The sequence below is a fragment of the Phaenicophaeus curvirostris genome, chromosome 1, assembly GCF_032191515.1.
Source record: "Phaenicophaeus curvirostris isolate KB17595 chromosome 1, BPBGC_Pcur_1.0, whole genome shotgun sequence".
Classification (NCBI taxonomy): domain Eukaryota; kingdom Metazoa; phylum Chordata; class Aves; order Cuculiformes; family Cuculidae; genus Phaenicophaeus; species Phaenicophaeus curvirostris.
The window spans coordinates 196822493-196846807 of record NC_091392.1 but is presented as its reverse complement, the minus strand read 5'-3'; the positions used below and the strand labels follow the sequence as shown (position 1 = coordinate 196846807).

General features: G+C 39.6%; 1 protein-coding gene across 1 annotated transcript in view; it reads right to left on the bottom strand.

The window, feature by feature from the left end:
* Positions 1-24315, bottom strand: part of FAT3 (FAT atypical cadherin 3) — a 345812-nt gene that overhangs the window by 27166 nt on the left and 294331 nt on the right. Inside the window, exons 14-21 of the mRNA XM_069883426.1 lie at positions 22496-22885; positions 18966-19180; positions 17888-18025; positions 15111-15254; positions 14385-14582; positions 11415-12213; positions 3430-3564; positions 2272-2429 (exon numbers count right to left, since the gene is read on the bottom strand). Of these exons, the coding sequence (XP_069739527.1) occupies positions 2272-2429; positions 3430-3564; positions 11415-12213; positions 14385-14582; positions 15111-15254; positions 17888-18025; positions 18966-19180; positions 22496-22885 (2177 nt within the window). The remainder of the gene's footprint in view (positions 1-2271; positions 2430-3429; positions 3565-11414; positions 12214-14384; positions 14583-15110; positions 15255-17887; positions 18026-18965; positions 19181-22495; positions 22886-24315) is intronic.

The window sequence follows — 24315 nt, the reverse complement described above, 5'->3', positions numbered from 1 at the left end:
AAAGAGATATGCTATAGCTACATCCCTTGAGTATAATGCTATTCATCTGCCATAAAGCACTTTTGTGACACCTCAGTCTGATGTTCCTCTGCTAAATGATCTTCACAAATAAAACTCTAACAATTCCCGATCTTTTACGTGATGCCATTTCTTAAGGAAACACGCTGAATGTAATGCTTTACTTTTCTTTAAGCCCCATGCTTATAGAAGCCAAGGGCTAGACCTGGGAAAAGGACATACCCACTGCAACAGCAAATCCTGCCCTACATAAAAGCCAAGCTTGAAGCTCTGGGAAGGGACCTTCCCTGCCCAATGCATGGGAGAAAGTGGTGCCCTTGCAGCCATAACACCGCATACAAGACCCTGGACCTCTCTCATCAGACACATGAATCAGCAGCTGTGCCCAAAGCTCTCTACCAAGTACCACATGAGATTGGTTCAGAGCTAGGAATGAAAAAAGAGCATGACCTGCAGGTCAGCCTATGAGAATGGAGCAGAATAACCTCAGCTCTTGACACTGCTCCTTCAAGTATTATTTTCTTCTGCCAGTCTCTTTCAAAGCAAAATGGTCAGGTCATTGTGGGAAGCAGTGACTGAGAAAACATAATTCCTACCCACAACTAATATGCCAACCCAGGCAACCACAATGAGGGGCTCTCTTACCTTTTTTTTTCTTGGTAATCACATGAATTTTACTCTTTAGGTGTCAAAATTTCTCAGCTTCAACTGGAGATTTCCACTCAGCTGCCAACGATGTGACCTGCTGTACTCCTTAGTCATGATAGTTTTACACACTAAACTCTATCAAAATAATTTTTCCTGTCATCATTCTAACTCTATTTCAGCCTGCCTCTTTATCACCTCCATTGTTTTCAAATGGCAATTTTTACTAGGGACATTTTTTTTTCCAAAGCATTTTTCAAAACTGCAAAATTGCAAACATTCCCTACTGATAGATGTTAAGAGCAACCATGATGAAGTTTTCAGAGGTCTTCAAGGCTGTGGTATAATTTTGGATATTTTGAACAAAAAATATACTAAAAAGTTCAAACTATGCATTTCTACATGTCTCAAAGCAGAGCTTAAATTGCCTTGTACAAATCTGAACAATGCTGAGAGTCCCCAGTGAATGACAGACAGTACTCTGGCTCATGAAATATTTCAGTCTAACAGCTACAAAATTAGTTGTTGCCCATTAATAACTCATCTAGCCATTTTAACATTACCTAAGCATTCAGACAGAAGAACTCTAAAGATTGCAAATACAGAAACAAAAGGCTCTGTGCCATTTCTCCTTTAGAGGAGAAATTATAGGACATGGCCAAGTTACAGAATTTATAGAACATGGCCAAGTTACAGATGTCAATGTCTTCATTTTGTACCTTAGAGGCTCTAGCAGAAACACTATACATGCAGGCTCTTGGATGAGCCTAGCACTTCCATTTCATCCAGCAGATATTTGCCATTCCACAGAACACAAACAAAGAACAAAAATATATGGAGAACTTATATATATCTGGAGGAATATATGGAGAACTTATATATATCTGGAACAGGCTGCCCAGGGAGGTGGTTGAGTCACCTTCCCTGGAGGTGTTTAAGGCACGGGTGGACGAGGTGCTAAGGGGAATGGTTTAGTGTTTGATAGGAATGGTTGGACTCGATGATCCGGTGGGTCTCTTCCAACCTGGTTATTCTATGATTCTATGATTCCATGATTCTATGATTCTATTCTAACTTATCAATTAGCTACTGATTGGATATCAATCTCAAGCTACCTCATGCCTCTCTCAACAAATAACTGACAGAGTGCAGAAACCTTAAGATTTAGTAGGAGAAATGTCTTAAACAGTTGGTTTCTGGTATTAACTTGAGAGCAGTGAGGGCATCATATCCCCTAACCACAGGCACAGTTACAGGGGAAGAGGAGCTATTTCAGCATGCATTGTTTTGACTAAATGGTCATATAAATATCCAAATCTTACATCTTGTGCAGACTGACTCCTGCAAGCAAACATAATATTCTTATAATGAACATCACCTAAAGGAGGATTTTCCAAGAAAAGTACCATTAACAGGTTTTTTTGATTGTTGTTGTTGCTGCCATTGTTGAAATTGTTGTTTTTCCCTGCTAGCATGAAACAGATGAGACTTGAGATCTTCTCAATCTACAGCTGAAGTAAGGACAGCATTCTACAAGTCAAGAGTAAACAGGAAACATATAATCAAGAAAAAAAAATAACTGTGAAAAAGATAAGTTATTTTAATTACCTTCAGGATTATACAGGGATTCGCTCTGGTGTACATTATAATCCCATTGCTTTGCAGCGTTCGCAGACGGAGAGCCAACTTGAATTCCTCTTTCTTGCTATTTTCAGAAACCCGGTATTTAATGTAGCTATTCCCAGCAAAGCTAAGGGAAGTGTGGCCTGAAATAACCATTTTGAAAAGATATGTTCTTTGAGTAACATATGAAATAAGTCCTCAACTGTCAAGTTAAGTAAAGAATTTATAGAGCTAAAGACTATAGAGAAATAAATAAAACCCAAATTTGATGGGAAAAAAACCTGGCATCTACCACAAAACAAAAGTATTTTTTCGGGAATGATTTTTTTAGGGGATGGAGGAAAGCTCTATTTCTCCTAAAAAAGAGAAGTTTCTACAAGTATACAACATTTTTAAGGCTATACAGTCCTGAAGGCTCTTATGTTTCCTCAGTGACAGCAGGAGGAGTTATAGATGCCTGTAGATCAGGCAGTTGAGTTACGAGTATAAAGTTAGGTGTGGGCAGTTTCCAGCCAAACGCTTGCAATGAGTTTCCTGCAACTGCTGCCCAGGACCACACTGACACAGCGACACAGAGACACAGCTCAGTATCTGCTGTGTTTTCACCAGGGAAATAGCACAGGTCATCTGTCATGCAGCCCTGGATTCACTGGAGTCAAAAGGAAGTTCCATTTCACTGGATTTCCACCTGGCTCTTTAAATCCCAGGGAACAACACAGCTGCAGAGAACTAACAAATGTCCTAAACCTTCTTCTTGGATGGTATAGTATTTTCATTAATAATGACTGGAATTTTAGTAATCTAAATTGTAAGCAGAAGAGTTAATTATAGAGCTTTGCCTGTGGCAGGAAAACATCTGGCATAACAGTCTCTAGGAAAAGTCCTGTTTTCTCAGCAGCCTATTTTACTGATCTGGGATTCAACCAAGTCAGTGGGAATTTCCCAATGGAAACTGGGTCATGGTATTTATACAGCACTGTAGCTGTAAAGTATTTTACAGGGCTTATAAACAGATACACTGAGTGCCAATGCTGAGAAGCGTTAAGCTGTACATCTTCTGCTGACTTCAGTGGCACCTCTCCCTAAAAAATGAGAACGGCAGTATTTTGTTGTTCAATCCCCCTTTACGGCTGTGACTTGCACCTGAGCATTCGCCAAGCTTTCCTGGGGGGCACTGGCAGATGAATGGTCTCCGATTAGCTTCATAGCCCACACACTGCATGTCACCTGGACACGGCTTCTCCAGACAGGGATCGTTAGACCCAGGGCAGAGTCCTCCTGCAATAAGTTAAAATGTTGTCAGGGATACGGTGTAAAGCACGATCTTTCATGACACAAGAGGAGTGAAAGACAGTTATTGATCTCATACTTCAGTACAAGCAAAGAATGGCTTGATAATAATTACAACACCCACCTTCATGGAAGGGACATCCTTTGGACAAATACATAGCAAAAATGTTACATTTATTCTTCCAGGGCTGCCCTAACCCCCATGACACTGTATTATAAAAAACAACCATTACGAGCAGTAACTGGTTTATAATTTGTGTTGTGACTCTCAGGCCAGTAATTTTCTTACAAAGCCTCCTCTGTAGGGGATTTAGGGATATGAGAAAACAAATTACATAAATCTACAGGCTCCTTTTGCCTCAGCACACCCATGAGAAGCAAATTCAAGCAGTTAGAGTTTCCTGGGAGAACAAATAAGAAAAAGCCATTCCTGGGCTACAGAGTGACAAGGGGACTTTTCATCCTCACACTGCAAGGGACTTGCTGCCAGCCCGATCCTATGGCATAAGTAGTCTTGCCCTCTCCCCATCTTACTCCTGACATTTCTAACATCTCACACCCTATTGAGAACATTTCCCACGCTGCCAAAACCTATCCTCCTTTCTTCTGGTTGTGACTACACAAGTCCTGTTGCATCTGTGACTCCATATATCCAGGGACAGAAAAAAAAAAAAAAGTGAAGAAATTTTGAAAGTCACAAAAAAGTTGACTGCATTTATTGACATTACTAACTTGAAAGAAAGAAGCATCTTAATATTCTAAACAGCCAGTTGAAACTTATAAATTGGGAAAAACACCCATGTCTTTTTGTATGTGGGGAAGAGCATAATTTGGACAAAATTATTTTGAATGTTAGTGTCAACTCTTTCCTAAAAATCTTTTATTAGTGTGGAATCTAATCTTGCCTTAAAATAGGTGAATTCAGAGCTAATACTAACTTCATAAGTGAAATAATCTGAAGGGACAGATGAATATCAAGTTATAAATTTGCTTAAAATATTTGTGTGACACAATTAGAGTAAGATTCTTCAAAAACTCCTAAGCTTTTAACATCTAGCAGGTTGAGCATGTAAAGGGCTTACTTTAAAGCCTGTCCCTGCAAAAGGAATTTCTTGCATTCCATGGGGTTTGGCTAAAACTTCTATATAACTTCTAGAAGTGTATGAATAAATCTGTTTTAATTACACTAATCTTAAAAGATTTACAAATACTGCCTACAATAATGCAAACCATGATACAATTATTGCTGTTTAATGTATGAATTCTCAGGGATGTACGGCTTCCACAACAGTTAGCCTTTTCTTGGTTGCACTAGGAAACCTGGTAGATGCAGGATCAGCTTCTACCTTTGGACATCTGTGTGCAGCTGCTATGAAAGTAGCCTTTAAGTGCAGGAAAAAAGGCATTCCTACTCTTGCTTCTGTTGATTCGCAGCCAGAGTGAAAGCCAGTTGCTGGGAATTGGCAGGCATCTCTTGCTTTGCTTATCAGATTAATTTACTTAGTGCATGCAGGTGATGATTTGAACAACAGAAAATCAGCATCTTCCTAGCTATCACTTTCTGAATACTGGCAGTTCTTGTTTATTGCAGGACCCTTATCTCAAAAACTACTTTACTTTTTGAGCATATGTATTTCATTTACAGTTTATGAAGGAAGAAATCAACCTGTTACAGAATAAGTCTCCAAAACTAATGAAAAAAAGAATCTTATTGCTTTCACACGTTAGTACAAACCAAGAAGTGCTCACAGTAAGCATAGCTGAAATTACCTGGCACTGTAAGTAATTTCTGGAAAAAGAAAAATTACTACTATAGTACAAAGTGGACATGGCCTGACTACAAATATGGCAATGACTGTAAATGTCTTGCTTGATTTACAGCACAGTCAATTTAATCTTTAACATCCTCCTCTCCTTTGTCAAACATTTGTTTGAGAGTCTATGAAGTAAACGATTTACAGTACTGTTGAAGCACTGTTAGAAAATGATGCATGGCAATCTTTATTAATCACTATAGTAGGTTACATTAACAGGAATATCAGCTGCAATATACAGTCACACATCTTAAGTCTTATAGACTCGAGAAACAGATGTCATTTAATAAAGTGGGCACTGCAGAACTATGTTCTATTTAAATGTAAAGTCTGCAGAATTTAACAGAGAATATGATGTTTTCTATGATTTTTTTTAGAAAAAAATCCTCATTCTTTGGAATTCAAAGAAAGTAACAATTATTTCTGAAATTATAACAGGTGGTTCAATATTGTATGGGCTGCCTTGTATTTTCTACTTGGTTCTTTTGGCTATTTTAAATCATTCTTATGTGACAAATACACAGCATTCTGCTGTATGCAGAATATATTTCTTCTCTGAACACATTTAAACCTTTTGTGAGGCTGTAATTCAAGGGAGTCTCTGTGTAGCTGACAGGCAAGTCATTTGGACAAAAGCCCCACAGCTCATCAGTGTGGAGAAGAACGGGCACTGAGGTTTCCAAATGTGGCTCCGCAAATTTTAACATCCCCTGACTGTACCTTTGACATGAAGCAAGAAAGCAGTATCTTACTTTGTTATCCATCTCTGCCATGTTTTTTAGTTGATTCAAACTCTGATTTGTACTTCAGAGTCATCCTTCCACAGTCAAAAAATACATGGAAAGGCTCTAATTCATTCAGCGCAACTGTGGAGATGCACTAAAGAACTGCTTATCCTGGCAGGCCAAGAATAGTTCTTCTGGCAAACTACAAGCAAATCAACTTTTTATTCATCCTGCTGCAGCAGGATTTCATAGCTGTCACAAAAGTTTTAAAAAAATTCAGGCTTGGGAGAAAAAATGGGTCTTGTCTGTCGATATGGTTATAAGTACATAGGCTACAAATCTGCATTATTGCATTGCCCCAGCTAACACGCATTTTCAGGCTGATTCACAACTCTGTGGAGCAAAATTGTGAAAGCATTCAAGGTTATGTTGTCCACATCAAAGATTTACTGTCTGAGTTTAAATAAATTATTCTAATGTTGCATTTCCACTCCAAAGAACACTCTATTTACCATTCAATATGAGATTCGGAAAAATGGTTTTGATTCCTTTTTTTCTGTAGAGAAGTCCAGACAATCCATGGCATTCACTTGAAACTTACATTTGTATTATTACAGCTGTTCTCTACAAGCTACCACAGAGACACATTAACTAGCATCAACCAGAGCATGGCAGGAAAAGATGGAATAGATCCACTTGATTTTGAAAGACCATCTTCCGTTTAATTCTCTAAAAGAAGGTAAAACTATTACAATATCCCTACTAGGACACTGAGGAAGAAAACCTTCTCCCGTTGCAAAATAAGATATTTAATTCCCATCCATCTAAAGAAGGTTCACCTCCAGGAATGTAAATATATTTTGAAACTGAGTGCTTCAGTGATTTTAATTTAAGCCTTGCAATATTTAGTGTTTTTTCTGTGAGCCCATTCTCCCGAATCTGTATGAATACCAAAAAAAAAAAAGAGTCTGTTTCAGCTGCAGAAAACAGCCTGAAGGGTGACTCCTGAAGGTGAGAATCACAGAAAGCAAATAAAGCAAAGCTCCGAATTGTTACTTTTAAAACAATCTAATAATTGTCTTAGTGGGCAAGGAAGACAGTCAATTCATGAACTGCACTTTGGTTTTATTTTTGGAGCATGGAAACCAGGTACTGTAAGCGAAGAATACTGAATACATATAAGTGCAGGTAGCACAAACGTGGTTCTGCATGTCAGCCACGCGTTTAAGTTAGCTCAAGCACCCCTGGAAAACCTTGTGTCACACAGTATGTCCTAGTGAATTAGATTTTCTCCCAGTTTTAGAAGATCTAAGGCACTTACTTAACCTCTTCCATCCAATCCTTGAGCATAGCTTCCCAAGTGAAAGGCAGCAGTTCCCACTCGCCCTCATTCTACTGTCATGCCTCTTCTTTGTGCGTCAGCTCTCCAATGTTTTTTGTATGAGATTGTGCATTCTCAAAGTGGGTCTTAAAACAGGAAATGTTTACAGGGAGAAACATCTCTCCTTACACAAGTGTGATGTTCAAAGGACTACAGCCAAATCAAACCTACCAAAATTATCTCAGTTCTTTGCTCCCAAGTACAGGTAGGATACCTTCAGTCTTCCTGACAATCTTGTCAGGACAACTCAAGACTCAATAGTACATGTGTGCTTTCTAAAAATGGGAAAAGCAGTCTTGTACATATAGGAATTGGGTTCCTGATGCCAAATCCTGCAAAACATTCAGGCATTATTTGGAGAAAGTATGTACTCTGTGTACAAGAGGACGCAGACCACCTTTTAAGATTAGGTCCTATATTCGTAGCAGATCTTATAATGCATCATAGTCTGATTTCATTTTGTCAGAACGTTCACAAAATGCTAGATGTGGTTCCATAAAGTCTGAATTGCCTGGTTTCAAGAAAAAGTGATCCAAGACTGCTATTCACTTGATTAAATAACGTGGATGTGAGTGTCTGCACTTTCACTGAACACTTCTGGGTCTAATAGAAAAATTCTTTCAAACTGTTAAGTCAGAACCATATTAAACACTTGAAATGGAATTCATCTCATCTAACTTTAGGGCATGATTCATCTGACTGATTTTAGACATCGAGGGAGAGATGTATCACATCATTAAAAATACTTCATTCTTTCCACTGTCTGCCAGTGCGGCCTGGAATGACCAGCTCAGAGGTAGATATATACCCACATTTGTCAAGATTATTTCAATCCGACCCTCTCCCATAAACATATTAAAGAAACCTCACTTTTGTAAGGTTATAATGCATAGTGACTCTATAGCAAAGTAGTACTAAAAACCCCTGCTTCTCCCCTGTATTTTAGTCTCAACAAAAAAAATCACTTTGCATGATGAAAAAAACCCAAAATGGAATAAATTTTTGCTCCTGAAAAATGAGGATGTAGTAAGAACTACTTTACATGAATATAGTTACTCCAGTCCACCTATCTTTATTTCCCAGAAGCACTAACAGATGTTTGTATACTTCACATCATGTGATGGGGGACCGGCAATTGCATAACCCCTACAGCCACACTGAAACAAACCCCAGTTTGTTACAGTATTTTTCATAAAAATGGAAGCAGATGAGCTAGAGAAGTAAGGAGAGAGTCTGTTATTGGAAAACTGTTTAGTCCAATTTTATTGATTTTAATGGCTTAGATTGATGCACTTGAACTTATGAACTCTGAGCTCTGAAGTTCACCTACTACCTTCTTTACAGTTTCCCTGCATTTTCATGTTAGATGATTCCATTTGCTTACAAGGTAATCTAGGTAAGTTGTGCACAGCTGGTATGCATAAATTGTGCATATCTGTGACATCTGCCAGTGGGAAAAAACACTCCAAGTATGATACATATTTCAAGAACAAGTGAATTAGTTCAAATTCAAGCTTTCTGGGTCATAATTGAATCAGAGCTCTGGAAATATATGCAATATTTTAATGGCTTTGACATAACTCAAGCTAATAATATTTACTGGACTAGGTCATGAAACTATCCTAGTAATGAAGTAGATAGAATACTTTCATTATATTGATATCTTGCTAATGCTGTCTTGGTAAACAAGCCAAAATAAATTTATTCTAGCATTTTGTGTTCTTTTTCCTGACTTGCTTCTTTTACTTGAATGTACAAGAACCAACAATCAAAGGAGTATTTGCATTTTTCTAACTCTTTTATTTGGCCTGATCTTTAGCCTTCATGAAAGTAGAACTATTCTCTAATTAAGATAAACTCAAAAATCTGTGCTACCTCCTATGCGATAAAACACAGTGTATGTCTGTGTATTTACTTAAGACCCAAGACATTTCTTGTGGCTCTTTTAATTAAAAACAGCAGAAGAGACTGAAGTATTAACTTATGTGAAGAAGGGCAAAGCATAGATTGTTTATCTCCGTGCAAGCAATGGGCACCAAGGCTTCCAATTCTTTGGTAGCTCTACTTAAATCAGAACCTCTGGTCATTTTGTTTGCCCAACCTCAGCCCAAGTCTTGCGGATCACCATGGGTAATCACGCATAGTAGCCCTAAACAGGAGCTGTGGGAACCCTTCCTGCGTTGCAGCTGGATATGGACAATCTGCCTGTTGCGACTGTTCCCGTCCAGCAGCCTTCAAGGCCATGATAAATGGTCCAGAGGCTAGGGACCACAGACGGTCTGCAGAACCACACTGCCTCTCCAGCAGCCTGCCAGGCATTTTGAAGACTGACTGGTACATAACAGAAAAAATTTGGAAATTGCTGTCCCAGCTGAATTTTTGTGCTTCCAGTGCAAACTTGCTGTGCAGGAAGGAAAACAGAGAGAACTGCTGGATCAAAACTGTACTGTATTGCAAAGTTCTTTTTTTTTGAGCTAAGCTAAGGGACTACGAGGCAGATCCACTTACTATTACTATCTGAAGGGAATAGCACATCCTTATTGACTTTATTAAGTAGTGAAATGAAATTATAAACAGTGCAAATTGTGGCTGCCAGAAAACCAATTTCTGATAGAGAGGGCTATCGCTATCCCCATGGAGATAAGGATTTGTGATTTTTTGGTACAAAAATGAAAGAAAGCTATGACTTAGAGAATATAAAAGTGTATCAATGGCTCCTAGACTCATCTGGAGGATAGTGCAGCATTGCCCCTTTTGAACCTGTGAAAATTCTTTATTTCAGAGACTTTTGTGTGTAACAAAATGCTGAATGTTGTTATAATAGATGCCTCTTTTTTAAACTTATAATATGATTACTTAAAAATTGACCAGACAGTCTGGTCTTGAATATACATGGAAATACCTCAGATACAGACTTCTGATATTTTTACAGAACTGAACTTCTACGGCCTTATTATTCACATGCTGCAGGAGACAATGATTTCTGGTTTTATGCAATTTATGCCTATTTTCATTCCTATTGAACTTGACAGTAAGACAAGAAATCCTGCTGAATACTGCAGAAACAAAGGTTGGTTACTGAGAGACATGTCTGCTGAATTCTTGCACTGCTCTATGTGCCTGTGTGCTTAAGATGAGGGAGACTTAGATGTATTGATTTCACAGCAGCTTTTTTCACCACTCTTAAATGAAGTGGAATGAGTAACAAAAAGCCTGGCAAACAAAAGAAACGGAACTATTACTATAACTGCCTGAGGTTTTATAGTCCAAGTGCAGAATCACAAGGAAGATGGGCTCTTGAGTCTGTTTGTCATGTGTGTTCACGTGAAATCTCTGCCAAAACATGCAGCAGCCTGAAAACCATCCTGTCACTTACTGTAGCATTAAAGGTTGGGAATAATGCCTGCTTGCAGTTATTTAATAAAATACTTCATTGATTTTCATACCCCTCTGCTAAAATGGGACTGGAAAAGCCATTCTACCTGCACTGCTCAGGTCAGGGGTCCTCCTCCTTGCAGACTACTGGTGCACTGCTGCAGACCAGGCTGTTCTGCTATGGTCACACTCCAGGTTTATTCCAGTGGTGACACTGAGGGGGTAGGAAACCACATCTTTCCCTTTCTTCCCCCTTCCTCTCCTCTACCTTCCCCTCCCCTGGAAGTTGGCTGATGGCTGTGATTATGAAGCCTCCAGGAAAGCGGTCTTTGTCGTAAAAGGCCAAAGTTCATCAACTTCCATTTACATCAGTAAACAAGAACAATTCTTCCTGAGCCTGAGAAATCAATTCCCACAATACATCAGCCAGTCATGCTTTAACAGACTGAATTGAAATGCCCCTTCTAATCTGCATCAGAGGAATAAAAACGATCCTATCGCATAATGTGTAAAGCTGGGAGTGGAAAAGGGAGCGGTACTCACCATTGCACATGCAGCGCACATTCCTGTAAAAGCGGGGGCACACAAAACTAATTCGTGCCGTGCTGTATGTCATCAGGGAATGCGAATCAATAGATAGACTTTGCTCACAGTGTTGTTCCTGACAATCCAGTCCAGAGCAATTCTTCTCCAAGATAGCAGAAATACGAATCACATTTTCCAAGTGTCTCCTTGCATTGGTAAGCTTCTGAATCAAATAGGTAGGCTTATAGAAACCACTGTTGTGCATCTGAACTGCAAACAGCATGTCAAGCTGATTGCTGCCTGCCACCGGCTGAATACTGATGATGTGTAGGCTGTCTTGTTTTTGGGAGAGCACTGCGTTTCGCAAGGTGCGCCTGAACCCATGCATATGAAGGCCCACAAAGTCTTCTGGGGAAACATTCTCAAAACGGATGGTGACTGTATTCTGCAGCATTTCTTGAAGCAATTGCTCCACGTGGACCACAACATCAATGGGTACCTGGAACCGTCCATCACTGACAGAGACATTCAGGACATACTTTCCATTATCGAGCCCTCCAAGGGCAATGATCTTCCCATCATGGCTGTTGACCTTGAACAAACTTTTCTGCTCTGATTTTAGTGTATACGTGAGGACATCATACACATCCTGATCTGTGGCATGAATTTTCCCAATGACCCCCCCAGGAAAATCATCTTCCATGGTGACAATGAAGATCTCTAGTGGAATGGCAGTCGGTTTGTGAATGCTCTCTTCAATAACCCTCACCTGAATGTAGGTGTGGGAGACCTGCTGAGGCTTCCCAGAGTCCTTTGCCTAATGAAGTTTAGAAGAAATTAAAAAATTAAAACCAAAATAAAACACACATATAAAACAGTCATAAACTGTAACTTCTTGCTATAGATTTTCACATCATCAGTAATTCTGAAGATCTCTCAAAAGTTCCTTCTAAACATATTTGCAAAATACATATGTAATGAACTGTCTCAGCCACATCTAGCAGTGGAACTTAAAAACTCTTTAGGGAAGCACAGTTATCTCATCTAAGTGGATTGCAGAGAGAAATGTGTCAGCAGATTGTTTCATTACTCAAACTGAAATGTTCCCAGAATCCCATAGCTATCACTTGTCCTCTTCACAACATAGCCATTTGAGTGGTATATGCTGCACCAAACAGAGTTTGGGCTCACTTCTACTCTGGAAAAGAGACTGATGCGCAGTGAAATACCGGAATCGGTTTTTGTATCGCTTGGTGTGGTCCAAAGTGTTTCAGACCCTGCTTAGTTTGTGTGGATGTGAGGGAGCTGAAAGCTTTTCTGCAGTGCTCTGTACTACTTTACCTGAAGCAACTGAGAAATATGCTTGAAATAAGTAAAATTTATCACCCATTAAAAATTAAATAGGGTGTTTATGCTATTACTAACAATAAAATATGAGAGCAGCACTGCACTTGGAATGATGACTGTATGACCCAGAGCACATATGACAGCATCCTTTGCACCTTTTTCTAGAGACTAAAGGAGCAAATATGACAAAATCCCTAAGGCTACCATGACAGACAGGTGTGCAAACTTGAATTTTTTTAAAAAAGATTTTATGTATTATACACACATGTGCATGCACAGTGATTACTTCAATTTTAACATTAATTTTTAATATACCTAACACAGAGAAGGAACCTGATGGTGGAAAGGAGAGAGCAGCACTCTGGCATATATGAATGGAAAGAAACATATCTATGGTCTACACACAATGGGAAACTACAAAATATGTTTTCAGTGTATAAATCCCTAAAGTAAATAATACTGGAAGGAATTAGGCCTCCACAATCTACAAGCATGGTCTTCTGAAGATGTTGATGCATGATCTGTCTAATATTTCATTTATATGACATATGTGGATCTTTATAGCTAGAAAATGCTGCTTAAGTTTAATTCTCATGCCCAATCTTGTTTATACTGGAACTCTGGCTAGGAAATTGCCCTGAAAGCAGACAATTTTTATGATGAAGGCATAGTAACAATGAAAGGTGAGTTTTTTTTATTTACCTACAAGTCTCAAAAACCAGATTACAGGTATATTAAAAGACAAACTTGTAGAATTGTACTTTGATTTGAACTGTTAATTAGCTCAGAGTTCATATTTTCTGAATTGTAACTGATGATGTTACTGCTATGAACAGCATTAAACGTGTTTATTAAAGGAGCAGGCAGGTTGTATTTTGAAAAATCAATCCCAGCAAAACAAGTGGAAGAAGCCTACATTTCAGATTTAGAGGACAGGACCATGTCCAGTTTCAGTGAAGAGGTCAGTTCATTCCCTAGACTTGCATATTTAGAACCCTACTACATTTTCTCTGGCAGGTCTGAGAAATGTGGACAAATTACTTTTGGATTTACATTTTTTTTGTAATCAAAATTACTTGGTTCCAAAATTCCACAACAATGACTCTAAAGCTAAGTCTGAGCTAGACTTCTATTGCATGTCTCTTTTCACATTCTTTAAAAAAGCTAAGTTGACCTTGGAAATGTGATTTCATGAATTCTTGGTAGGCATCCAAAAATTTATGATTAAATTTATGACTTAAAAGCAGAAGTGATTTTCCTTCCTAGAACAATATTTTCCTGTCACTCGTTCTGGGGTGTATTTATATGTATATAATGTTTTTTTGCTTATTTTCCTTGCTTAGGTACAGGAAAAAAAAAAAAGATGAAAATCTTAAATCACAACAGCTGCCAGCTGCTGCTCAGAAAATCCATTTCATGCGGAGGAAATTGGAAAGGTGGCTGGCTACCTATTTATATTTATATGAAATTAGGTTTAAGGACATCAAAGGAAATATACTATATTGTGCATTTGTAAACTGGAATGCATGGTATTTACTTATAGAATACAATCAATTAAAACCAACCCATATAGGTAATGTGGAAATCATCTGCCACCATGAGGGTTTTTGTTTCTATGCAGATGAAAAAATCAAGTCATACCTGCACGCAGAGCACATATTCGGTCGCAACCATGTGCTTGAAGATTACTGCAGATCTCAAGACACCGTGAGGGTCGAGTGTAAATTCCTCTTCTTCATTGCCAGTGAGGATGGTGAACGTAAAGGGGGGGCCATTGTGAAAAGAGTCTTTGTCTGTCACTACCAGCTGCAAAATGCTTGTGCCCACTGGTTTATTTTCCTTCGCACATACACACAGTGTATAAAGAAAAGTATTAAATGGATGCATATCACAAGCATAAAATATCACGTTTGCTATTGAGAATATTCAACTGAATGTCCAAGACAGCAGCTCAGAAACACTATTTATTTGGCACCACTCATGCCCACGGACCAGAAGTGGAGTTACTCAACACATCTCTGAGGAGTGATGAGCTCTGCCTCATACTGTGTCTGATTAGGACAGACTAACCACTCAGACTTGCACCTTGAGCAAGGTGCAAAGACGTGTGAGCTCATCCTTGCTGAGACTTTTTCAGGCAGAGTTCAATTTCTGATGAAACAGGGACAAATTGTAAAATGTGTGTCAGATGCTGAGGTTAAAAAGCCTCAGCAAACAGAAACTTACTAAAGGGTTAAGAAAGATTTGCCTTTAAATAAGGTCACTGATACATACCGGTAGAGAAACCATCAAAAGCTACTTAACTGAAACCAAATGCTTTTGTATTTTAAAAGTCAGAGAAGTTTTGTATGTGCAGGACAAACTTACTTGAATTACCGCCGTATAGTTAGCTGGAGTGAATACAGGGCTATTGTCATTCACATCGGAAATGTCCACATTGACCGTCACAGATGAAGACAAAGGAGGGGTACCGCTGTCTCTTGCCTGAATAACTAATGAATAACCAGATATCTGTAAAAAGGTGAAAACATTAAATCATCGTGAAAGCGGTTCTAAATTTTAACTCATGTTCTTTACATCCAATGCACCACCTACCATACTCTAAGGAAAGCTGTTTGGCCTCATTACCTTCCCTGCCCTTAGTATAACACTATCGTGTTTATTGCCACACTGTGTCCCAACTTCTGTTTTATATGGCTATCAATAAACATAACAGCCTCACTGTATTAAAATAACTGTATCAGATGATGCATTCCTGAAACAAAGAGGTAGACAAAAAATAAACTCTGGTAATATCCAAACTCAGCCATTAACGCTGTAGCTAACACTTTCATCTCTCCTAGGTGTCAGCTGTGATATGTGACCTGATTCTATTTATCTTACAGTTGGTTTCCAGGGTATTACAGAAATTGCTTATTAGAGCCAACCTCAGTGTTACACACAGTGTTTCTAACATGGTGATGGAGAACCAAGAAAAAGTTCACAGACAGTTGGCTTAAACACACTGGAAAACATTTGGGACTACTAGGGACAACAGTCTCTGTAGCAACAGGATATTATCCAGTATTCAGCTGAAGATACGGGTTTTTGAGCCTACTTGCTTATCACAGACACAAACTACTCAGCATGGTTTGGCTACTTCAGTGCATCACCCGTGGGCTCTCTATGCACATATGTGCCCATGTGTGAGGTGTGAGTGTATGTGACAATTTGCAAAAGCTCTGTCTATGCATAGCTTATGGATGACAGTTTGATTTTATTAACTGCACCCTTATGTCAGCCTCCACTTACATGTTACAACTGCTCTTAAGTGTATATTGCTCTCTGCTCCCTAAGGAGAACTGTTGACACGTCTCCTGGTGAATCCTCCTATGGGAGAGAGCAAAGGGCAAAATGCATGCCAGATAAAACAACCTGCTCCAACCTCTTGGTGCAAGGCTGGAAAGGGGAGCAACACACTTTCAGAGTGGGTGGAAATCCAAAGCCATTTGAAAATTAAAAGCCACTTGGATAGGATGAAAGAGTAAAGGCAAAGTTCATAAAACAAGGAGGCTTCTCCAGGATGTGGGACCAATCTAAACTAAAGGAAATGATGGTTTTGTGGGGAGAGGAGAAACACTGTGATTGTGGGGGCATAGTGGCAGGGGAGGCAAGAAGAATCCTGAACAATGGAAAGTCAAGAAACCAAGGCAGAAAATTAAATATTTTTTCCCCTTTGGAGATGTAATTTCTCCTGCCAGCTAAAAGTCAAGACTGACAGTTTCATAGGGTCCTTCTCAAATTTTGTGTGCGTTTGCTTTCATTTCTGTGTATCCCAGAAAGGTAGATGGCAAAAGACGTGGTTTCTATGTGATTACAGCTCTGGAAATAAGTTTCCTTAAACCACTGAAACCTGGGAGTCAGCACTGCCTTTGGGGATTTACAGCAGATGGGGCATCATGTATCACTTAACCCCAAAGGGGTCAGAAACACCTGTGTGTAGGAAATGTGCCAAGGAAGCAAGAAAAATATAGTATCATAGCTTATTTTAACCAAAGGAAACTTTGGAAAATGCAGACCTAACAGAACTGTTGTTAAATGTGCACATGCTGGAGAGGGTGAATATGTGTGCCTGAATGCAGAAATACAGGACTATACTTAAGGAACTATACAAAGTTATATCAAAAAATAAGGTCTGTGCCAACTACGAGAAATACATTACAGCAAATTGGTAACATGCACAGTCATTGTTACTCTCCTGTCCTCAAAAGTCTGCAGTGAAGTCATTCTGCCACCAAACACTGGCAATTTGATCCTGCCTTTGTGATAATACAGAAAGCATATTTCCCGGTGTTTTAAGCAGTAGCCCTGCTTCCAGGAGAGAAATTTTCCAGCTAAGCCCATACTCTGGGCATAGCTATCTGCTTATCCAGTTTCACAGATGCATTGATTGGAAGCAGTAGGCATGGGTTTCTTTATGTCTTGCAAGACACTGGAAGCCATGTAGCACTCTCCTGCCTTGCTGTAGCACAGGCAACTGCATTTGTTTGTGTTTTTTCTTTTTTTTCTCCAAAAGCTGCTAATTGCTAGCTATAGCAAAATGGTGATAAATCACCCTGAATGAATAATCTAGTGAACAAACAAAGCAGCAGAATCTGTTTAATGAAGCACTCTTTCACTTTCTGTACAGCCTGGCCACTTCATAACATCACCTCCCCAGTGACATGTTTTGCAGAGCGCTAATTAATGGCTGAGGTCTCAGCTCGGTGCTTGGTGCCACAATCTGGAGTATGTTGCAATCACTCCGTTGCACACACCGCTGCACATGTGTGCTTGCACGCGCAGGAGAGAGAAGGCAGCTCATTAACACAGCAACAGCTGCCAGTGGCACCACAGGAGAAATCCAGCGTTGCTTTTTTCCCAAATGTGGCCTCAGCTGCTGTGTTACCGGCAGAATGGGGATGCTATCAGAGCAGTTGGCTTGTAGATAGGATTGGGGAAGGGGTTGGGGTGAGAAGAAGTGGAACAACATTACAAAGACCTGTTGAAGTATCTTAGGCTGATCACTGCAGAGTATAAACAAAAGTTTATTAAACATAAGCTAGTAGCAAAGTTAAGATCAATACACATCTGTAAGTCATTGTAAGAAGTCCCACATGTCTTACCCTTTCTCTATCCAATTTCTTTTTAACCTTCACAAGTCCCAAAACAGGATCAACTGAAAATTCATTGTCTCGATCCCCATTCACTATGGAAAAATGAATCTGGCCATTTGAAGGACTGTCCAGATCTTCTGCAATCAACTTTTTTGAGAGAAGAGTGAAAATTAGCAAACACATATTAAGCCATGGGCATGATACATTAATTGCTAAACATCCAAAAAAGTAAATCTTCATACTTCATCACACTAGTTAGATCTGAACTACACATCTCTACAGCCCAAAGCATTGAGCCAACCAGTTTTTGATAGGAGGCTCCCGTTGGACCTTTTCAAAATTCAAGGCTTAAAACATACAGTGTAGTGATGGACACTGTTCTGAAGTGACAAACGAGACCATTTTATTAAGCGCAAGCTTTTTATACCCCTGCCTCATTGAGGCAGTGCTTTTCCAGTTGCCCAAATAGCTCAGTTATGCTTTCTTGTTTTCCAACCTTGCAAAGTCTGTTTTTAGCCCAATTATCTACAGCTCTTAGCAACCACCAGGGTCCTGCGGTCTCCTCCCTTTTGTATCTCACGGTCTCCTGCCTACAAAGGCAATAGTATCTTTACTGTTTTCGGCTAACAAATCACCACCTGGCCCCACAATACAGGATATTTTAATCTTAATATTCCATATAACACTTTATTTCTGGATCCACAAGTTCCAAGATTAGAGCATTGCAAGGTTTGCATATGGCACACTGCATGCCAGACTACACAAATACTATGTATTTCACTGAAAAGTTTAATTCTGCCTTTGCAATAAAACCCACTTGTTTCTAGCTGACTTATGAAATGCAATGCCTTAAACATGACATTGCTCTTTGACAGCATATTGTGGTTGAAATTAAACAGTCAGTACTACTACTGTTTTGTTTTGGGGGCAAATAGCAGCCTGGAAAGCAGTGGCAGATGCAGAATATTGGCTAGAGAACAGTTTGGGTGATTCAAGATGCAGTAGTTATCATTATTAAGAAGTGCAGCAGTATCTTATTAATGGTTATGTGGCAGAGGGCTTCATCCTGCCTAAATGCCTCACTCACCATTATCACTGAATCACCAACGGCGGCGTCCTCGCTGATGACTGCACTGTAGACCACCTGGCTGAACTTCGGTGCATTGTCATTAACATCTGTCACATTCACATTCACAGTCGTAACGGCACTAAGGGCTGGAGTACCTCCATCTTTCGCTTCCACTACTAAGTAGAAATCTTTACACGATTCATAATCCAAAGCTTCAAAAATGGAAATTGCTCCTTTGAAGCAAGGGAGGGAATGTCAACAGCCAGTAAAAAACAAATAATGCTATGGACTAAAGGATTTGACTGTAGTAAACAGTACAGCATGCTATTTATCACCACGACACACATACAAAAGATGTTCTAACTGTAAAACTGCCCAATCCAATACAAACATTTGGTCAGGTTTCTACTGCTGTTGTTTGATTAAAGAATGATGCCAACTGCAGTTTGGTTACCTCTCCGGAAAGGACGCTCATAAGGCATGAAGCAATTAATGGCTTCTCAGGAAAATACCTTTTATTATATGATTACCATACATGGAGAAGTGGGGGCCATATCCACTCATTTGTCTGGGCTCATGTACAAAGTCTGTGGGAGAATTGGACAGTGACTCTGGAAATCAGCCCTGACAAGTCAACAGAAATTCACTCACATGTAATTAACTTCTCACAAATTAAATACAAATGAATGGAGTATGAAAACCTCTGAGAAACCAGTTGTCTATCATTTATGCAACTAAACAGGGACTCAATTAGGTTTATAAACTTTGAGTTCCCCCACCACATAATCCAAACTAAGGTTATTTGTAACTTTACTCACTCTGTGCACCCAGACCCCCTCTAGTACAGAAATAATTTTTATGCAAGTCCTCCACTTGTTTCCCACGTATCCATAACCTTAACAAGAAGGGATAAGTACCTTGTTCAAAGATTGCTAGTGATGCCTTGAAGAAGGTAACACTGGGCAATGCAGGAAAGACTTGGAAGCAAATCCTTAACCCTCAGTAAGTCAAAACTTTTTCAATATAAACCTGTCAGGAGCAGGGACGTATGGGCCTTAAAGGTCACTTAGTCTAGCTGCTGCCCAACAAAGGTCAGCTAATCATCCTTGATAGTACTCATCTCTAATGTTCTTACAAATTTCCAACACCACCAGTTTCCTCTTCTTAGGAAATACATTTCAGTACATAATAATCATTACAGTTAGGGCTTTCTTCCTACAATTTAACAGAAATAATCTAAATCCAATTTAAGCCCATTCACATTTTTTTTTCCTCAGGAATGCTCATGGACAACAGTTATTCCCCTCCTCCTTGTAGGTACTTTCTACAGGCTTGAATATTAACAGCATGTCTTTTCTATCTTAAACAGTCCCAATTCCTTCAGCCTTTCCTGGTAAGCAACAGTTTACAGACCTTGGATCATTCTTCTTAATCTCATCTGGGCTCTCTCCAAATGAATCCTAGCCTTCAGAATGACTTGCTGGAAGCAGAAGCCCTGAAGAGATGCTTCCAAGTGGCTAACAGAGAGTTCCCACTGACAAATGGAGTAAAGGGCATTATTTTTCAGGCCCTGATCACACATGCTACATCAGCACCCGGCTGTCTGGAAACCGAGCTCCTGCCTCTAAAGCGATAATAACGGAGCTGTCACACATTAATGAATAATAAATAGGGTTTTTTCCTTCCCTCTGTGTGATTAAGCTTCATTATGGGTTTTTATTGATTTATCTCCTTGGCTTCATTGTCAAATGTGAAGTTAAGTATCGCTGTCTAGGCGTATTTATGTTTAAATTTTGTTATCACTAATCAACATTATGAAGATAACAGACAACACACAGTTATGTTATGTTAAGTCCCTTACATGTAAGGCAGTGGACTCTGCAGAGAGATTTTTGCACACAGTAATATAAATGACACTGCATCAATTCAAGATTTTCCAGGTTACTGATTATTACAGCTGCATTCAAACAAGTGTTACCTTCAGCTTTCAAGATCAACATTGTTTTGGTCTGAAGCTCTGATGGCAGATTTGTACTGGTCATTCTGAATGTTATAAGAATAAAAGTTTTCACTACAGGAATCACAGAAGAGTCATTGCTTACTGTCTGTTGATGGATTACAACCTCAATAAGGATAAAGAATATATATCACTAAGGCAATTAAAAGAAAATGAGCCGTTTGGCTCAAAGAAGGCAGCTTTTCTTAGTATTTCATAGAGACAAGTAGCAGCATGTCTTTAAAATTTGTGATATATAACCAAAAAAAGCCCCAATCCAAAACCATGGCCGAGGTCAACTGTCAAACAACACAAATCAGGCACCACCTAAGTCAGTGAAGAACCTTATGAAGTTACACAAAGGCAAGTGTAGGGTTTTGCACCTTGACAGGTAGAACCCCCTGCACCAGTACAGGTTAGAGGCTGACCAGCTGGAAAGCAGCTCTGCAGAGAAGGACCTGGGAATCTTGGTACACAACAAGTTGACAATGAACCAGCAAATGTGCCCTCATGGCCAAAAAGGTCAATGATATCCTGGGGTGCATTAAGAAGAGTGTAGCAAGCAGACTGTGGGAGGTTATCCTCCCCCTCTGCTCTGCCCTAGTGAGGTCACATTTGTAGTATTGTGCCCAGTTCTGGGCTCCCCAGCTTAAGAAAGACAAGAAACTACTGGAGAGAGTTCAGAGGAGAGCCACAAAGATGACCAGGGGACTGGAGCATCTTTCTTATGAGGAGAGGCTGAGTGAGCTCTGTCTGTTTAGCCTGGAGAAGAGCAAGAGGGGGGCTTATCAATGCTTATAAATACCTAAGGGGTGAGTGTCAAGAGGACAGGGCCAGACTCTTCCAATGGTGCCCAGTGATAGGACAAGAGGCAGCGGGTACAAACTGGAGCACAGGAAGTTCCACATTAACATGATGAAAAATTTCTTTACTATGAAGATGATGGAGCACTGGAACAGGCTTCCTAGGGAGGCTGTGGAGTCTCCTTCTCTGGAGATATTCAAAACCTACCCGGACATGTTCCTATGCAACCTGCTGTTGCAGGTGGGGGTAGGGCTAGATGGTCTCCAGATGTCCCTTCCACCCCCCACCATTCTATGATTCTGTGAAGATACATATATTCAGGTGTATAAATGGAAGTTGCCACTTGACATGCCGAGACTGACAGCTATTTGGTCCTGACCACGCTGTCTGATGCTTGCTATGTCCAGGGTGTTGAGACTATATTCAGCTTGTAAGCAGGCAAACATTGCAAGTGTCCATAACTGTAAGGGTTGCACAGTTTTGCTAATAGGTTGTCACATGTACACTGATTTCAACAGACATGCTAATGGAGAAAAGCATTCTCCACTTGAGCTGGGGCAGCTAAGCGTGACTGTAATTTACATCACTCTCCAACCTAAAATTGGATTTTAACTGTGCAACTAATTCCACATTGACAAGCTTCAACTCTCTGTCCTGGGAAATGTTTTGGTTCAAGAGCCTTCCCCAGAGCATTCAGATATTGCTGACACTTTCATTTTGCATTACAAGTAAAAGCAATTTTACAAACCTGTTTTTGAGTTAATCCTGAACTTCCCTTTCTCATTCCCTGATCTGATGAGATAGGTAATCTCAGCATTAGTACCAATGTCTTGGCTTGTAGCAAAGACAGAAAGGACTTCAGTTCCAGGTGAGGTGTCTTCAGGTACTGTAACAAGATAATCTCTTCTTTCAAACACAGGGGGGTTGTCATTGATATCTAGCACTGTTATGGTAACAGTAGCAAATGAGGACAAGGTCAGCACAATGCTTTGATCTGAGGCCTTTACACTGATGTTATAGGAAGACTGAAGCTCTCTATCAAGTGGATGCTCCAAAATAATGATTCCTGATGATCGATCAACTGAGAAGTAACCATCTGCAGAGTCTGTCAGGGAATAGATAACTTTTCTGTTCACACCTGAAAGAGAAGCAAACATGAAAATGATAATGTGAAATAAAGAAAACAACAACCTTTCCCACCTAATCGAAACCCTAAGCAAAATCTGCTATCACGCTGATCATTTCCAGTGGAGGTGGAGCATATAGAGGTAGCAGCACCTGTGGATACAGTATTGCTGAAGGCTTGGGAGATCAAGACATGCTCTTCTCATATGACATATCTCCATGGATAAGTTAAGTTTCTTCCCTCATTGTGATACTTTTTTTAAAAGATCACTTTGCAAAACAGCTGTGTAATGAAACTTGAAAGCAGAATCCAGACATGGTCCTTGCCCAGAAAAGCTTACAATTGAATTAGAAGAGACAGGCAATATGTTGAAATTGGAAATGTCTCAGAGCACATCTCGAAGGAAATGTACATAAGGAAAAAATAAACCCATAAAAGTACATCAGGTGGCACAGAATGTACTAGCCACCTGTGCTGCCTTGACTCCACTGTTGAGCAGCAAAATGTTATCATCAGATAATAACTGTTAGACAAAAGCTGAATGAGAAAACTGCAGAACATGGACATTTTAGAAAGGAAAGTCCCCCACTCCTCTGATTTGAGAGCAAAAATTGAATTGTACAAAAGATATCCTGTGTTTTTCAAATCCTGCCTGTACATCCCAATACATAACAGTTACCCATCCAGCTGCAGAATATGCAGATCTATGCTAACGTTGTTGTTAGAAATAAGGCCTGAAGGGAAGGTACTGACTCGGTTGCTTGCTACACTACAGTGGGATAGTCATTTCAAATCTAATCAAGTGAACACAGACACAACCTAATTCAACTTCCTTTATGCTGGCTGATTTTGTGATTTGGTCCGAGGTGCTTCACTAAGAGGTTGTAACTAAAACACGAAGATCCACTAAAATGGAGAGACTCTGTTGTTAACATCTCTCACTTGACTGTTTACTGCCCTTTTTGTCGGAGAACAGACTTTACAAGTCTGACATTAATCAGATGAACAAGAGCTACCAATCCCTTCTAGGCATATTTTGTTAATTTAAAATTTGTGACAGTATTATTCTGCTTTCCAGCAGCAAAGCACGGTAGAAATGTCTGATCAAAAGCAGCATAAATCACAGTTGTTTTCTGCTTGATGTAGCAGGAGTAGAGCATCCACACAAGGGGGAGCTGGGAGACTCTTTCTTCAATCACACACACATAAAAGCTAGAACAACTACAAAATCCCAGATGCTGCTTGGAGAGCATTAGGAATTACTATTTTGCCTCTTCAGGGAATAAAGTTTTTATGCAGTGCTTGAGACAGTAGAGTATATTTCAAATGTTCCAATGTTTTAAAAATAATGAAAATTTTAAACAAATCATTTTTTTTTTATCATAGTAGAACCTCTCCATGCACCAAGGCATCTCAAATGTGAAAAGTATAGAGGCCCTCCT